The sequence below is a fragment of the Lepidochelys kempii genome, chromosome 22 (assembly GCF_965140265.1).
Source record: "Lepidochelys kempii isolate rLepKem1 chromosome 22, rLepKem1.hap2, whole genome shotgun sequence".
NCBI lineage: Eukaryota > Metazoa > Chordata > Testudines > Cheloniidae > Lepidochelys > Lepidochelys kempii.
Genome location: NC_133277.1, coordinates 14,635,814 through 14,653,833, shown reverse-complemented (window position 1 = coordinate 14,653,833; position 18,020 = coordinate 14,635,814). Strand labels below are relative to the sequence as shown.

Here is an 18,020-nt window from a genome sequence, read left to right as displayed (position 1 = left end):
GCCTGCTAGCATTCATGAAGAAAACAAGCCAATGCAGATGAAATAATATTAAAAATTAGTACTTCACTGGTTGGGAAAGGTTGGCGAGGAGTCAAGTTGTCTTACAAAGGCAATAATGATCATATTCTATTCTAATATGAAATTATTTTTCAGACTCTAAGTGAGGAAATAAAGCATCAATTCCATGATGCCTTTTGGTAAGTGATTTGATATCACAATGTACTCACCCTTTTATGCCAGGTTGTACCCACTTTAGCTTTACACTACGCTTCTCCCATACAGCATATGACAATATGGCAAAGGAATAACCATGTTTAAAAATAGATCAGAAATTCAACAGACAGGTTACAAATGTATAACTGTATTTAATTTTAACAGACTAATTTACTCATGAGCAGCAATTCTTAGTTTTCCTTTTTTGTTCTGAAACAGTTACAAGGATTGCATCTAAAGACTGCATTTCTATAGTTATAGGTCAGCCTGAAATAGCGTTAATGTACATGAGCTGCCCTAGTTGGAGTGTATAGTGTGCAACAGGGCACTGCAAGCAACACAAAGCCAAATACAAACACAGAGCTGAAAGGATCATTCTGCTGTTCTGCAGCCTGTTCACCAGTCAGGCTCGCAATAGGACCGTGGTCCTTTGGCACAAGCTAGTTCCTGTTTTGATTTTCAGTTTATTACAGGGAAGGAACAACAAGAGTGTCCAGGATTTCCTTAACCCGAATTCTAAGTACTTGGTGCAGTGGAGTCAGAAACATAGATCATCCAAGTCTAGTGCTACATGACAGTGGCTTAACAGAGACACTGCTGAACACTTATGGCGGAAAACCTTAAGGTTAACAGGGTAAAATTGCATTTGCCCAACCAGAAGGGCTGACAACTTGCACAGACTGTGCACTAGCAGCGAGGTCAGCAGCACCCATTACTAAACAGAAAAAGCACTGGGACAATTTTTATTAGTCTAACAATTCCAAAGATTTAATAGAACACATGGACTCACCCAAGAATCTGGAACTGAGAAAATCAGAACATTTTTATACTTAAATGCAACAACTTTTCTTCTTACCCAACCATCAAAGTTAGGTATAACTGCAACCAACCGAGTAAAACATTAAATAGTTCTCACAAAAATATTTCATCTCCACAGTGTATTTTTTCAGTATTATCTTTAGTGGATTCTGTAGCACAACTTTACAAGAGACAATATTTAATGTAATGTATAGGGTACAGAATAACCTTTCATTCCTACCAAGCTCTCCAGGTCACCGATCAACTACATGATCTTTCTTTTTAAGTTAAGATTTCCCTTTGGAAAGTGGAATATTGGGAGTGGCCACTAATGTATCCCCCCACTGTAGGACACAACTATTAGTGTATTTGGGTACAAGTCCAATAGAAAACCATTTAAAGCATTTTACATACATTATATACATGGGACAGCACATTCACAGTTTATGAAGGCTGGGGCAGTAAAGACATTTCATTTAAGAATTGTGATATCAATGACCTCAACTCATGTTAGAGCTTCCCGTGTCAAGAATGTCTGAAAAATCAATTTTCAAACATGCAACTCATCACAAAAATGATTGCCAGGGATGGAATTCCAATGGCCAAATTACACATGCTAACAACAGGTATCGACACACCTAGCAAGAAATTCTCCTGACAGGTCTGCAGTACAACTATTTCCATTGCAACAGGGTGTACTGTTAACATTGCAAAGGGGAAAGCAGCCATTTAAGATAATTTCATACAAAAATACACACATGTGAAAATCCACAAGGATGGGGCACATTCTCTGTGACATTTAGAAGAGATTTGATTGTACTGTTTTGATAGCTTGATTAATTTAACTTCTCTCTTGCCTTTTTTTTTTTTTTTTTTTTTTTTTTAAGTCCTCTAAAAAGGGATCACTTAGCTGTGAAAATCTAAGCTAGTGTTGAATTCCAAGGAGGAATTGCAATGTGAACCCTTTGTCCTATGAAAAAATATTCCTCCTCTCAATGTATGCCTGTCACTCTCACTAATACTAACAGGAGAACAGACCACTTAGGGTTCACTTTTTTTGTTTTGTTTTTTGTTTTAAACTAGCTTGTAGATTTCAGCTACCAAGCCTTACAGATTCTTTTGCACAGATGTTTACAATCTGGTTCTCTTAATTTCTGAGAACATAAGAGATTATATATCTGTGTATGCTCCTGCCCACCCCAATTCAGGAGCATACATGAAGCATACAGTGCTCACATGATTTTAAATCCAAGACACTTGACTTTTTTTTGAGAAACACTGGCAAATTCATTAACTGTATAAAATACAGTATAACTGTATATTGCTCTGTAAAGCCTTTTGCAAACTATTTATCTGTACAGAATGGTAAAAATTACCAGTTAATATACATATTTAAAATAAAAAAGGAAAATTTGTTTAATAGAGTCTAATCACTGAAATATAAATAGCTTGATTAGAACAGAACAATGTGACCTAGGAAAGTCTTGGTTGTTTGGTTCGATTATAGCAGCATGGTTGTTGGCTTTTCAAGGAACTTTTTGAACTCAGCAAGCCACTGGGCTCCAACTGCTCCATCCACAACTCGATGGTCACAACTAAGAGTAACTGACATCATGCTGGCCACATCAAACCTGGGAAGAGAAACAAAATCCCACATTTAGCACTCGCAAGTTAGTTTGCGGAGATTTGTCAGCCAGTGATATTCACACCACCCAGGACTTAAAAGATAAACCCCAAAGGGTGTTGGTCCTGTAGTACTCAGATCTACATGTATACCTTCACAAATGCTTATGATAAAGATCTACATGAGAGAGTAGATCAGATCCTTCACTTTCTGAAATTAGGTGATCCCTTTGGAACATGCAGCTCATTTTATTTAATAAAATGCATATACATTGGTGATAAAACTTCACTCTATCCCCATGCTAAGTCACACTCTAGGCCTGGCTACCTCAGCATGAGTTTTCAGGCAGTAAGACTGTCTTTTATCTATACGTGTCATTCATTTGCTCACCAGATTCAAAAGTCTGCACTGTGCCACTCAAAATTTGCCAGCGAAATATGGTCCTGTGAGAAAGGCACTAATCTAGGATTTAGGAGACAAAGGTTCAGTTCCCTTCTCTGCCACACATTTCCTGTGCAACCTTGAGCAAATTATTTACTCTCTGTGCCTCAGGCCCCCATCTTACAGATGGGGATAATAGGACTTCTCTAACTCACAGTGGCACTGTGCAATACTGCTAAATATTGATCATCTGATGGGAAAATTAGAATACTAGCCACTATTCCAAAGTAAATGTCACCTGTTTGAAGAATTAACTGAATCTAGATAATGCTCTATTTAATACTTACCCCTTCTCATTATTTGCTGGCACCAGCCTGTTCTCTGAAGTACCAACTGCCAGAATACATGCCTGAGGTGGATTGATTATGGCAGAAAAATTCTTAATCCCATACATTCCTAAATTGGAAACCGTAAAAGTGCCTCCCTACAGGAAATAAACACATAGATTAATATATGGATCACCACAAAAGTTACTTCACATAGCATGTTAATTAACATGGCTAAACTAGATCATGGATTTGAAAGTGCCTGTTCTGAAGGGGTCATTTGACCCACATGTCATGAAATGGTTCACTTTTTTTTTTTTTTTTTTTAAAGTCAGGGACAATCACCGCTCCAGTAATTACTAACACACCAAGCTCCTCACCTGGAATTCATGGGGCTGAAGTTTACCTTCTCGTGCTTTGGCTGCCAAAGAGGCAACATCTTTACTAATGGAAGCCAATCCCTTTATGTGCGCATTGAACACGATGGGAGTTATAAGCCCTGCAGGAGTACTCACTGCAATGCTAACATCCACTACATGATTTCTGTAAGACACAATGGGGACACAACCCATATTACTTGAGCGGGACACAAAAGAAAGATTTTTTTTAAAGCATTAAAGCCACCTCGTATAAACAAGTGGTTACTGTCATGTCCATTAAGTCTAGTGCCCAGGCCTCACTCACAAGGGCACTTTAAGAAAGGTATATGAACTCTTGAGAATCCCCTGAGTTTTATACTGCAGCTGCTCCCATTCCTGCCAGCCTTTATGAGATCCTGCCAAAAGTGTGGGAGAATTGCTCCATTTTGCTATTAACACCATACTGAATAAAGTTACTAGCTACATTTGGACCATATACTTACTGCCTGATAACAGTGTCCAACCATGAGGAATTGGCTTCAGGCACCTTCACACATGCCAGAGCTGAAGCTTTAATGATGAAGTCATTGATGGAAAGCTTAATGTTCTCCGACACCTCCTGTAAAGAGAAGACAGAGGTCTGAAATGTCAGTGATTTACTCACTCCTTATAGTCACCATAAAAACTGAATCAGTTTGCATAAACACAAGACTACATGGCCTGTTTACACTTACTACTGACCCTATCACAGTCAGTCAATCTGGCACATCTCTAAGAGGAAACATTTGAAAGTATCTTAAGCCCATTTAACATTTGCATTCCTCCCCCCTGCCCCTGCCCCCGCCTTGTAGTCCGAGAAGCAGTATTCAGTTTTGGGATATGTGATCTTCATTTCCCCAAAAGAAAGAACTCTGCTCAGACGCAGCATCTCATTTACGATTTGATCCTGCTCTTTATCCTATTCTCTAGCTGAGGCAACAATAGTAAAAGAAAGCTGTGCAGCTTGTCTAGGATTCAGTGTGATCAGGCTGGGGAACTCTGAGCACGCAATGGGCAGTGTTTGGATGGAGAAGACTTCTCCACACTCTGTCACAAGAGGGTCAAGACCTGATTAGCAGGAGGCAGCAAAGTTTGGATGCGAAGGAACCTGTTCTTCCCAAGTCCAGCTGGCTCAACCCTGAAGAACAGATGCAGGAGGCTCATCATACTGATTATCTACCTGTCCTCAGACCCACACCACCCTTCAGTTGTGTTACCTTATTAAGTTCTTTCCTGAGCTCCAATATTTCTTCCACATTTATATCAATAGACAGATAGTAGTGAGGTATTGTTTGTTTAGACTGCATCAAACGCTGAGCAATGACCTGAAGGCAAACACAGCAGGTCATTAAAACACAACACACTTTGCAAAATGGGCTTCCATCCAAGTTAAAAGTAGGGTTGACAACGCACACCACTGTCTTAGATGCACACATTCTAGCACAATTAGGTTTGGTCCAAGCATCTTTGGAGTTGCTACATAAAGACCACTGAGCAGCAGACAATAGTCAAAAGACCAATATAAGGATTTTGCATTTTTAAATCAGCTAGAATTTATACCCCTACTCTCATTTTGCTGGATGGCGCAGAGAGATGAACAGATGGGCTGAGACAGAGGAAAACTTTGTTATGGTGATTTGGGAAGCATCTTAGTTTTGGGGACAGTGGTCCTAACTGTTTGTATTTTAGAGAGAGCGAGAGAGATTGTACATGAGGCCAGAAACGTTGGATGGATGCATTTTTATAAACGCAATAAAGCAGCTGCTGTATATAAAAGGCACCTCCACAAGAAGATCTCGCCCTCACCTTCAAATGAAGTTTATTACACCAGAAGAGAGAGATTTGGCTAACAGGAATGGTTGTCCATTATAAGCCACCAGACACCTAGAGATGTCACCCTACTATAAATCACTAATAGCAGTAAAATTTTTGCTTCAACTTTCATTTCTCACAGCGTGGGTGGATCTGACCCTAGTCTCCTTTTTTGGGTACATCAACCACCACGACATGATTTAGCACAATTGGCCATCTCTGCTCAAGGCGCAAATGGAATAGAAGGGTTGCTGCAGATTAGGGCTGAGGTGCATTGACAAAGCTGCATGGTCTCGCAGGTCAGAATGGAGGTGCATCAGCAAAGCTGCATGGGGGAAGCTTGCTCAACACCTGCCAGTTCTATGCCTTGCTCAAGCCAGCGCTATTAAATCACTTACTCTCATGAGCAAGTTTTTCCCACCAAGTTCACTACCCTTCAGCATCCAATTGGCCCTCCTAGTTAAAAGGGACCTTAGTCAACAGTGGTTAAATGTTTAATGTTTCTGGAAAGACTCCTATGTGTAAATACAATCATCTCTTTAAAGGGAGAGAAAGAAGGAAAACCTCTTACCCTCCGAACATTACTGATGGGGATATCTGTGAAGACACCTGAAGGAGGTGGTGTTGCTGTTGGAGCTGCAGGTGTAACAGGAGCTGCTGGGGCCTGTGCACAAAGACAGACAGACAGCCGGGTTTCCGATCATCACTCAAATGTGAGCTGGGGTTTGTCAGAAACTAGAAATCAACATTACGGAGACAAGCTTTGGGATGACTCCTGTGAATAAGGCTGTGGTGGAAAACAGATGGCTGAGACACGGCTGCTCTCCGTGTTTCCGGTCGCCTTCTTTAGTAAGCAGAAGGCACTCCCGTCCTATAGCTTCCTACCCAGATACATTTTAAGTGATTCACAAACCCAAATGTTAAGGCCTCGATAACATTCTGTTCCCAGAATGTGGCGTTTGTGGGTATATGAAACATATGGTATTGACATCTGTAGCTACTATATTCTAATTAAGGACTGGTAATAAATATTAGTGATAGGTACCAGCCTACACGGTTACAGCTACAAAGCAGAACTCTATCAGACAATGATTGCAAAGTAAGGAGGACTGCAGAAGACTTTCAGTTTTTAATACTGGCCTTCCTTTGATTTTCCCCTCCTAAGCTGCCTTCCTCAAGGCTCCACCACTCCATTAGCTGTTCCGTTTATATGGTCCCCATTACCATAGTAACACCTGGAGAGGCAGGATGTGCTTCTGCAGCAAAATTCCAAAAAGTGACAAATTAAAAAAGGAGAACATCTCATCTCACGTTTCTGAAGTCCTACACATGCTGACTCCCCAACACTTTCCACACTGTCCAATCACCAGCAAAACTGTCAGTCTTCAGAATGCTCGTACTTCACCTGCTGGTTGCAGTCTTCAGCCGCTTCCAAAGAGCAGCGGGTAGCTCTACACTTCTGTCAAAACAACTACTAATGCAGTAGTACGAGATCTCACGGATTTCAGTCCTACTCACAGGGACAACCTTTGGAGGCACAAATGACTCAATATCTTTCTTCGTGATTCTGCCATCTGGTCCAGTACCTGGTTAAGGGACATGTGAAATGTAAGATGATTTCATGCAATGCCATATTGGGAAAATGCAAATTAAAATGAAACCCACTCCCTTCTAACCCAGTCACTCAGCACAGCAACTGGACATTCAGCTGTAATCTGTGACCAGAAAACATTTTTGATGGACTGGGAGCGAACAGACAGCTAAGCACATATCTAAGGGCAACAGAGACTGGGATAAGAACGGAAATGGCAACTCACCTTTCACCTGCGCAATGTCAATTCCTCTTTCTGCTGCCATTTTCTTTGCCAGGGGGCTAATTATTACCCTTCCTTTATGTACAGGAGCCCCAGGTGATGAGACTGCTGGAGCTGAAGGGGCAGGGGGCTGGGGAGGAGGAGCTGCCACCTTAAGAGAATGGGTTAGACACAGTCATTAGCTGCACAGACATTCAGCTAAAGTCTTAAAGTTTCACTTAAGTATGAGGAGATGTAACATGCAAAGAGAACATGGGCATCTGGTAACCAAAAACCAACTAGAGAATGTTCACAGATCAGCAACAACAGTGATCAGGGGCTGGAGGGGCTGATTTAGGAGATTAAGGAAGAGAATGAGAGCTAAATCAGCAGAACTGTGGCTAGAGTGATGATCAGAGGTAGGGAATGAAACACTGCAGGTATGGGGGAGAGGAATTATTTAGGAATGTGCAGAGAAATAAATGACATTATGAGAAAATTTAGTCTATCAGAATGCCTTTCTGGGAGTGTGACTGATTAGGCTGTGGAATCATCTCCCAGATGAAGGGGCAGTAAGTGACTTGTATCCCCATCATTTGGAGCATTTAAAACGAGAATGGGCAGCAGTCTGGATTACAGACATAGGGAACAACCGCCATCAGTTCCCAGAGAATAGATTAGCTGGTGCTAATAGGTTGTATTCATCTCACGATATCCTTCCACTCATGATACCACAAACACATTACTGGAGTTCAAGCTTCACAAGGTTCAAACCAGCAGGATTATTCAGGTCAGATTAACAACTGCTAATGGTCCCCCCTCTTCTCTTCCCCATGAGAGATAGTCTTTACCGGAGGGAGAGGACTGGGTGGTGGTGCTTGTGGTTTGATATCAGCTACTCCAGTATCCCTGTAGTCAGCAAATGCTGGAATATCAGACTCCTTCTCCACAATGATACAGAGTGGGGTTCCTAATGGCACATCCCTTGTTCCTTCAGACACCAGAATTTTTGCCAGGTAGCCTTCTTCCTGCACTTCAAAGCCTTAAAAGAAAATGACTGATGAATGCTGGAGAAGATCAAATAACCAGAAGGTTGGCATTGATGTCACACAATCTCAACACTGGCACAATGAAGAGTTCTTTTGGATGATGCTTTCAGTCTCCCCATAGTAACTAAATCCCTGCCACTTTTTAACACATCTTTAAAACAACACTGAATGGGGAGAAGTCTCCATGTACTGCAGGTTTAACACCACAGGGCTGGTGCAAAGCTGGGAGCTGCTATTAGCAGCTCCATCACCTAGAACTACAAGAGGACAGGAAATAGCTTTACATTGCTCCTTTTACATTGCACCAAGGCCTGCTGCCCTTTGCAGCTGGAAGAGAAGAGGCTGGTTTGAAGCTCTACTGTGGATTACTCTCTCTCTCTCTCCAGAGGTTAAAGAACAATCTATGGTCTCTCTCAGGGTAAGAGATTGCTCACCTATTGTGGCTTTATCTGTTTCAATTTCTGCCAGTAAGTCTCCTTCGCTCAGTTTCTCACCAACCTTCTTCTCCCACCGCTGAACCGTGCCCATTGTCATCGTTGGTGAGAGAGCAGGGAGAACAATCTATGGAGTCAAAAGAATGCGAGGGTATCATAACAGATAACTGAAAGCCAACAGGAGCATGACTTCAAACCCCAACCAGTGTATTACCCTGGAGAATGAGCCAGCACCAATATGTTCCTGGGCCTGCCTAACCCAACGGAGCAGGGTGCAATGCTGCTGCTGCCAGATTCTTCTTTAAAGACGCTAAACCAGAGCTTAAATTAAGGAAGAAAATTGAAAGGCAACAACTGAGGGATTTTCCTGTTGGGATTCTGCTTTGCCTGTTTAGTGCTAGTAAATAACCATCACCTAGCACTTATGTAACAGTTTTCACCTGTAGCGCCGAAGTGCACAGATGGGGAAACTGAGGCATAGATAGGTGGAGTGCCTTGTGTGAGGTCACACAGCAAATCAGTGGAAGAAATGGAAATAAAACTCCCAATTCCCAGAACAGGTGAGGTTCCGCCAACTCCATTTGGAATCTGACTCCTTAACACAATACTATGAAAAACGAAGGGGAGAATGGGAAAACCTGTGCTGGGAGTGACACACCCTGGCCCTCAGAGCAGTCGGGTACAACAGCGATGGGCATTTTAGATATGGATGCAATAATAATAATAATGGATGTGCACAACTTTGCAAGACACTAGTAGCTCTTCTACTGCATCACTGCAGAACTTGTTAGAGAATCAACATTCGACCAGCCCTGAACAAGAAAAGAGCAGTAGAAAGGAAGCATGGTCCAGTGGGCAAGGTGCTAGTCTGGGATTCAAGAGACTTGGGTTAAATTCCCTGTACCACCATACACTTCCTGTGATGCCCTGAGCAAGTCACAATCTCACTGTACCTCAGCATCCCACCTGTAAAATGGGGATTATAGCAACTCCCTACTTCACAGGAGTATTGCAAGGCTAAACCCATTAAAGGTTGTGAGATGCTCAGCTACAATGGTAAAAGGGCCATATAAGTACTTAAGATAGACAAACACAGGATACTGTAGTAGTACTAGGCAGTCACACAGAGATACCTCAGCATCTAACCACATGAGAACTAACCAAGCACAACTGGTCTGCTCCTGGGCTATGCAAACTTAAAAGAAATTCTTCCCACATAACTGGGCCCCAGCAGAGTAACAGAGGGTGCGATGTAGCTCCTAAGTCCCTTTGTTTCATGCTCAATGTCACGGCGCCTAACTTTCAGTTGCTAAATCCAGGGTTGTGAGTTCAATCCTTGAGGGGGCCATTTAGGGATCTGGGCCAAAAATTGGAGATTGGTCCTGCTTTGAGCAGGGGGTTGGACTAGATGACCTCCTGAGGTCCCTTCCAACCATGATATTCTATGATTCAGACCTATGATTCAGTGGCCTAAAGAAATCACATGAACAACTCTGCAGTCCACAAAGCTGAGCTAGAGGCCTAGGCTTCCTATCCAATGAATGGGGAGAGATAAGGAGTACTTGTGGCACCTTAGAGACTAACCAATTTATTAGAGCATGAGCTTTCGTGAGCTACAGCTCACTTCATCGGATGCATACCGTGGAAACTGCAGCAGACTTTATATACATACAGAGATCATAAAACAATACCTCCTCCCACCCCACTGTCCTGCTGGTAATAGCTTATCTAAAGTAATCATCAAGTTGGGCTATTTCCAGCACAAATCCAGGTTCTCACCCTCAACCCCCCCACACACAAACTCACTCTCCTGCTGGTAATAGCCCATCCAAAGTGACAACTCTCTACACAATAAGAAAAGGAGTACTTGTGGCACCTTAGAGACTAACCAATTTATTAGAGCATAAGCTTTCGTGAGCTACAGCTCACTTCCTCAGATGCATATCGTGGAAACTGCAGCAGGCTTTATATATACACAGAGAATATGAAACAATACCTATTCCCACCCCACTGTCCTGCTGGTAATAGCTTATCTAAAGTGATCATCAGGTGGGCCATTTCCAGCACAAATCCAGGTTTTCTCACCCTCCACCCCCCCACACAAATTCACTCTCCTGCTGGTGATAGCCCATCCAAAGTGACCACTCTTTTTTCATATTCTCTGTGTATATATAAAGCCTGCTGCAGTTTCCACGGCATGCATCTGAGGAAGTGAGCTGTAGCTCACGAAAGCTCATGCTCTAATAAATTGGTTAGTCTCTAAGGTGCCACAAGTCCTCCTTTTCTTCTTGCGAATACAGACTAACACGGCTGTTCCTCTGAAACCTGGGGAGAGATAGGCACCAGAGAACATGAACCATAAAAGCCAGCCAATGCCAACAACAGGGATGTGTACTAAGCCCTGCCCCACTCACACTGATGGGCACTTGAGTCTGGGCTGCAGGGAGGCACCTAGCTCTGGAAGTGATCGTGAAGGGGAACCAACCGCCTAAGCCACTTCTTGTGGGAACGAGTTCAGCACCTGCCTCGCTCCACACAAAAACGGCTACAGGAGGAGGTGGTGGTGCCTCTCACCTTATAACTTTTAGCCCAGAGGTTAGAGCACTCACCCAGGGTGTGGGGCACCCAGATTCAGTCCCCTCTTCACTCTGACTAGAGCGCAAGAAAGGATTTGAACAGGGGTCTCCCACCTCTCAGGAGAATGCTCTAATCACTGAGCAATGGGATATTCTGATGTGGGGCCCCCTCAGTCTCTCCTGTTGAAGCTGTTCCACTGTGGATAAATAATGAACGAGTGATTGGAGCAGGGGGACTGGACCCAGGGTCTCCCCTCTCCCAGGGGGGTGCCCTAAAACTGGATTACAAAGTCTCTTTCTCTCTCTTCCTAGTCCAATGACTAAGTATTTTTTTTCAGGGGACTAGTCACTTGACCAGAGACAGAGTGCTGCTTTATAGCTTGCTGAATGCCTTCATCCTTTACTCCATTCTATATAGCTAGGCCATCTACTAGCCAAATTAACCAATCAATGTCATTGCCTTTTAATAAGAAGAGAATCATGTGCATACAGGAGCTTTTCATAGTCTGAGGGAACAGACTGTCTTCTTCGACTGATACCAGGGGCCCTAAAACAGTTTTAAAGCTTAACTGATTGGGGTTTTTTAAAGCCCATTTTAAATCTGTACGATTGACTCTCACTCCTGCAGCCAGAGCTAATAAGGCCTATGGTTTATATCTACATCACAGTGCCTAGGAGCTATTAGTGTTCGACAGGCAGAAGACAGACACTGAAGAATAATTCACTACAGGTATGTACATGCCTTACCTGCATGTGAGGAGGATAGGAGCTGCCTGGAGTCTGCACAGAGGGCTGAGCTGGTGCGGGGGGAACTGCCGCTGGAGGGGGAGGCACTGAGGCTGCTGTAGCAGCAGGTGCTGCAGAATCCAAGGTAAAATTCTTAAAGGCATCAATAAACTCGGGCCTAGAAGAGGAGCCAAAGGAGCCATGAACAATATGGAAGATAACGTGCCTAATGCTTCATCCAGGGCACCCAACCTGCCAGGTTCCCCAGACAGCACTCTACTGAGATGTGATCGATTTACTTACTTTTCAACTGTGATACATATTACAGACCCAATGGGGACATCCCTTGTCCCTTCTGCTACCAGGATCTTAGCCAAGTAACATTCTTCCAGACTCTCAAATCCCACAGTCGCTTTGTCTGTTTCCACCTTTGCAAAAAGAGAACGATCTTGTTATGGCCCAAAAGAAAGAAAGAAAAAAATAAAAAGGGCTGCATACAGCTCAGACTCCTCCAGTCTGATGTTTGTGGGTGAAGCTCCCTGGCATATAAAGCCATGGTGAGAATCATCTCAGCTGACAGCAGCAACTTGGCTGACAAGGAAAAGAGACTGTAGAGGTTCAATCCCCCTCACAAGTCGCTAAGAAACAGCAGGCAACTCTGAGGGGTAGTGAGGTTGTGGCTGTTTTTAATCCCTTCAATAAAGTGGCTTCAGAAAATTAATATTAATTTTTATTATCTGTATTTCATAGTATCTAGGCACCCCAGACATTGATCAGGACACCACCGTGCTAGGTGCTGTACACACACAAAACACAAAGAGAGTCCCTGCCCCAGACAACTCACAATCTAAGTATGAGAGGGACCAGATGGATGGACAGACTGACAGGGGAGTACAAGGAAACAATGAGACAATATATCAGTAGGACAGCCTGTGGTCTCAGCCCACCAGCAGCCTATCTGTGGACAAATTTTATGTAGGCCTCACAGCAGAAAAGAATTTTAAGAAGAAATCTGACGGAGGAAAATGAGTTAGTTTTGTGGATGTTTATGGGGAGCTTCTCCCAAGCCTGAGGGGCAGCACAGGAGAAAGTACAAAGGTGCTTGTTTGAAAATTTAACAAGTGGGTAATGGAAGCTGGCATTATGGGCTGATCAGAGGCAGGAGTCAACCTTCCAATGCTGAATCAGAGATAATGGGTAAGGGTGAGGAAAGAACAATTATACCTGTTTGGGGTGACTTGTGACAAAATCCAGGGCATGCAGTTAGTACGGGGACAATTTTAGAGACCATAACCTGCCTCATTCTCTGGTTATGGTGCAGCCTCCCACCCCACCAGAAAGTGAGAGGCCCCCCACAATCTGGCCCTTGGTGCCCCATAACTGGGGCCGTCCTGGTTAGGGGCGACCTCTCCACGGTACCTCTGCAATCAGATCACCCTCGCTGATCTTCTCCCCTTCCTTCTTCTCCCACCGAGCGATAGTCCCCATCTGCATTGTAGGGGAAAGAGCCGGCAAAGGCACCTGCAAAAGAACAACCCAGCCATAGCATTAGTGACTCTAGAACACCTTCTACCAAGAGAGGCGAGAGGCCAGTCAATGCTCTTGAATCCAGAAACAGTCAAGGTGCCAACAATAAAACAGCCATAATGCTAATGCAATAGTCTCACGTTTATTCAGAGCCTTTCATCCCAAGGTGCTTCATAACTCAGACTGACTCCAGGGAATTGCTTGTCCCCCGGAGCTCTAAAGGGCAGCTACCGACTGGTGCACAATACCACAGTGGGTGGGGAAGGGGCACGAAGACAAGGGCAAATCCGAACTTGGCAAACGACTGGGCTATTGGCAAGTGGGCTCTACGGCTGGCCGGGGTAACATCCTGTGGTTTCGGGGGCCAAGGAACAGGAGAAGGACGCCGCTTGTAGGGCCTGGCCAGCAAGTCTGTGAGAGGGGATGCCGGGGGAGGCTGGGCTGGGGTTGTTTGCATCTCACGGGGGTTTTGCAGGGGAGGTCCCCCATCCTAGCCTCTCCAGCGACTGTAGAGTCGGGGTGGGCATGACCCCAGCGAGCTGGGGGAAGAGAAAGAGAGTAACTCCGTGGCTGTGGGGCTGGAGTAGGCATGACCCCAGGGAGCTGGGGGAAGGGAAAGAGGCTGACTCTGTGGCTGGGGGTCTGGGGGGCATGACCCCAGGGAGCTGGGGGAAGGGAAAGGGGGTGACTCTGTGGCGGGGGGGGGGCATGACCCCAGGGAGCTGGGGGAAGGAAAAGGGGGTGACTCTGAGGCAGGGGGGGCATGAACCCAGGGAGCTGGGGGAAGGAAAAGGGGGTGACTCTGTGGCGGGGGGGGCATGACCCCAGGGAGCTGGGGGAAGGAAAAGGGGGTGACTCTGTGGCAGGGCGGGCATGACCCCAGGGAGCTGGGGGAAGAGAAAGAGAGTAACTCCGTGGAGGGGGGGACATGACCCCAGGGAGCTGGGGGAAGGAAAAGGGGGTGACTCCGTGGAGGGGGGGCATGACCCCAGGGAGCTGGGGGGAAGGAAAAGGGGGTGACTGAGGCAGGGGGGGCATGACCCCAGGGAGCTGGGGGAAGGGAAAGGGGGTGACTCTGTGGCGGGGGGGGCATGACCCCAGGGAGCTGGGGGAAGGGAAAGGGGGTGACTCTGTGGCTGGGGGTCTGGGGGGCATGACCCCAGGGAGCTGGGAGAAAGGAAAGGGGGTGACTCTGTGGCAGGGGGGGGCATGACCCCAGGGAGCTGGGGGAAGGGAAAGGGGGTGACTCTGTGGCGGGGGGGGGCATGACCCCAGGGAGCTGGGAGAAAGGAAAGGGGGTGACTCTGTGGCGGGGGGGGCATGACCCCAGGGAGCTGGGGGAAGGGAAAGGGGGTGACTCTGTGGAGGGGGGGGCATGACCCCAGGGAGCTGGGGGAAGGGAAAGGGGGTGACTCTGAGGCGGGGGGGGGCATGACCCCAGGGAGCTGGGGGAAGGGAAAGGGGGTGACTCTGAGGCGGGGGGGGGGCATGACCCCAGGGAGCTGGGGGAAGGGAAAGGGGGTGACTCTGAGGCGGGGGGGGGGCATGACCCCAGGGAGCTGGGGGAAGGGAAAGGGGGTGACTCTGAGGCGGGGGGGGGGCATGACCCCAGGGAGCTGGGGGAAGGGAAAGGGGGTGACTCTGTGGCGGGGGGGGCATGACCCCAGGGAGCTGGGGGAAAGGAAAGGGGGTGACTCTGAGGCGGGGGGGGGGGCATGACCCCAGGGAGCTGGGGGAAAGGAAAGGGGGTGACTCTGTGGCGGGGGGGGGCATGACCCCAGGGAGCTGGGGGAAGGGAAAGGGGGTGACTCCGTGGCGGGGGGGGCATGACCCCAGGGAGCTGGGGGAAGGGAAAGGGGGTGACTCCGTGGAGGGGGGGGCATGACCCCAGGGAGCTGGGGGAAAGGAAAGGGGGTGACTCTGTGGCGGGGGGGGGGCATGACCCCAGGGAGCTGGGGGAAGGGAAAGGGGGTGACTCTGTGGCGGGGGGGGGCATGACCCCAGGGAGCTGGGGGAAGGGAAAGGGGGTGACTCTGTGGCGGGGGGGGGGCATGACCCCAGGGAGCTGGGGGAAGGGAAAGGGGGTGACTCTGAGGCGGGGGGGGCATGACCCCAGGGAGCTGGGGGAAGGGAAAGGGGGTGACTCTGAGGCGGGGGGGGGCATGACCCCAGGGAGCTGGGGGAAGGGAAAGGGGGTGACTCTGTGGCGGGGCGGGGCATGACCCCAGGGAGCTGGGGGAAGGGAAAGGGGGTGACTCCGTGGAGGGGGGGCATGACCCCAGGGAGCTGGGGAAGGGAAAGGGGGTGACTCTGTGGCAGGGGGGGGCATGACCCCAGGGAGCTGGGGGAAGGGAAAGGGGGTGACTCTGTGGCGGGGGGGGGCATGACCCCAGGGAGCTGGGAGAAAGGAAAGGGGGTGACTCTGTGGCGGGGGGGGCATGACCCCAGGGAGCTGGGGGAAGGGAAAGGGGGTGACTCTGTGGAGGGGGGGGCATGACCCCAGGGAGCTGGGGGAAGGGAAAGGGGGTGACTCTGAGGCGGGGGGGGGCATGACCCCAGGGAGCTGGGGGAAGGGAAAGGGGGTGACTCTGAGGCGGGGGGGGGCATGACCCCAGGGAGCTGGGGGAAGGGAAAGGGGGTGACTCTGAGGCGGGGGGGGGGCATGACCCCAGGGAGCTGGGGGAAGGGAAAGGGGGTGACTCTGTGGCGGGGGGGGCATGACCCCAGGGAGCTGGGGGAAAGGAAAGGGGGTGACTCCGTGGAGGGGGGGGCATGACCCCAGGGAGCTGGGGGAAAGGAAAGGGGGTGACTCTGTGGCGGGGGGGGGGGCATGACCCCAGGGAGCTGGGGGAAGGGAAAGGGGGTGACTCTGTGGCGGGGGGGGCATGACCCCAGGGAGCTGGGGGAAGGGAAAGGGGGTGACTCCGTGGAGGGGGGGGCATGACCCCAGGGAGCTGGGGGAAAGGAAAGGGGGTGACTCTGTGGCGGGGGGGGGGCATGACCCCAGGGAGCTGGGGGAAGGGAAAGGGGGGTGACTCTGTGGCGGGGGGGGGCATGACCCCAGGGAGCTGGGGGAAGGGAAAGGGGGTGACTCTGTGGCGGGGGGGGGCATGACCCCAGGGAGCTGGGGGAAGGGAAAGGGGGTGACTCTGTGGCGGGGGGGGGCATGACCCCAGGGAGCTGGGGGAAGGGAAAGGGGGTGACTCTGAGGCGGGGGGGGGCATGACCCCAGGGAGCTGGGGAAGGGAAAGGGGGTGACTCCGTGGAGGGGGGGCATGACCCCAGGGAGCTGGGGAAGGAAAAGGGGGTGACTCTGTGGCGGGGGGGGGCATGACCCCAGGGAGCTGGGGAAGGGAAAGGGGGTGACTCTGAGGCGGGGGGGGGCATGACCCCAGGGAGCTGGGGGAAGGGAAAGGGGGTGACTCTGTGGCGGGGGGGGGCATGACCCCAGGGAACTGGGGGAAGGGAAAGGGGGTGACTCTGTGGCGGGGGGGGGCATGACCCCAGGGAGCTGGGGGAAGGGAAAGGGGGTGACTCTGAGGCGGGGGGGGGGCATGACCCCAGGGAGCTGGGGGAAGGGAAAGGGGGTGACTCTGAGGCGGGGGGGGGCATGACCCCAGGGAGCTGGGGGAAGGGAAAGGGGGTGACTCCGTGGAGGGGGGGCATGACCCCAGGGAGCTGGGGAAGGGAAAGGGGGTGACTCTGTGGCGGGGGGGGGCATGACCCCAGGGAGCTGGGGGAAGGGAAAGGGGGTGACTCTGAGGCGGGGGGGGGCATGACCCCAGGGAGCTGGGGGAAGGGAAAGGGGGTGACTCTGTGGCGGGGGGGGGCATGACCCCAGGGAGCTGGGGGAAGGGAAAGGGGGTGACTCCGTGGAGGGGGGGGCATGACCCCAGGGAACTGGGGGAAGGGAAAGGGGGTGACTCTGTGGCGGGGGGGGGCTCTGGGGGTCAGGATCCGGGGTGGGGGGAGGTCCGGGTGCCCCCGTCCCCAGTGCCCCCCAGCCCCTCACCTTCTGGTGGGGCGGGAGGCTGCACCACCGCCGGGGGACGAGGCGGGGCCAGGGCTCCCTCAGCAGCAGCAGCCGCCCCGCGGGCCTGGGCCCCGGCGCGCTCCGGCTCCGGCTCCGGCCCCGGCCCGGCGGGGGCTGCGCGGCCCCCAGGCTCCCTCCGTTCAGGGCGCGGGCCCCCCGGCCAGGGCTCGCTCCCGCCGCTCCGGGCACCCGCCGCGGGGCCGCGCACGGGGCGAGGCGCCGCGCGAACACGCGCCACATGCTGCTGCGGAGCCGGGACCCGGCAGCGGCGATGACCTCGCTCCCCTCCGGACTGCGGGCGCCCACCGCGCTTTACGGCAGCAGCGGCTG

The 18,020-nt window shown here is 49.6% G+C and overlaps 1 protein-coding gene across 2 annotated transcripts; it reads right to left on the bottom strand.

The window, feature by feature from the left end:
• Positions 1 to 345: 345 nt before the first annotated feature.
• On the bottom strand, positions 346 to 18,006 carry DLAT (dihydrolipoamide S-acetyltransferase). 2 transcript variants are annotated; one of them, XM_073320796.1, is made up of 14 exons: positions 17,670 to 18,006; positions 13,550 to 13,651; positions 12,434 to 12,558; positions 12,152 to 12,308; positions 8,829 to 8,955; positions 8,197 to 8,387; positions 7,370 to 7,517; positions 7,071 to 7,138; positions 6,124 to 6,216; positions 4,958 to 5,065; positions 4,205 to 4,320; positions 3,723 to 3,885; positions 3,364 to 3,500; positions 346 to 2,642 (listed from the first exon to the last, which is right to left on the bottom strand). In XM_073320796.1, exons 1-14 carry the CDS (start codon positions 17,928 to 17,930, stop codon positions 2,513 to 2,515), a joined length of 1,926 nt encoding a protein of 641 aa, XP_073176897.1. In that variant the 5' UTR covers positions 17,931 to 18,006; the 3' UTR covers positions 346 to 2,512. The 2 variants fall into 2 exon arrangements, with proteins under 2 accessions (XP_073176897.1, XP_073176899.1); XM_073320798.1 differs by lacking the exon at positions 17,670 to 18,006 and adding an exon at positions 13,798 to 13,890.
• Positions 18,007 to 18,020: the final 14 nt, after the last annotated feature.

What these genes read in the sequence shown, in the direction of transcription:
- DLAT (XM_073320796.1), bottom strand. Translation starts at nt 17,930, where the DNA reads ATGTGGCGCGTGTTCGCGCGGCGCCTCGCCCCGTGCGCGGCCCCGCGG. An exon ending in AGGGTGATCTGATTGCAGAG is followed by an intron (nt 12,559 to 13,549) that starts GTACCGTGGAGA and finishes CTTTTTGCAAAG; the next exon opens with GTGGAAACAGACAAAGCGAC. An exon ending in TTCAGCCCCATGAATTCCAG is followed by an intron (nt 3,501 to 3,722) that starts GTGAGGAGCTTG and finishes TATTTCCTGTAG; the next exon opens with GGAGGCACTTTTACGGTTTC.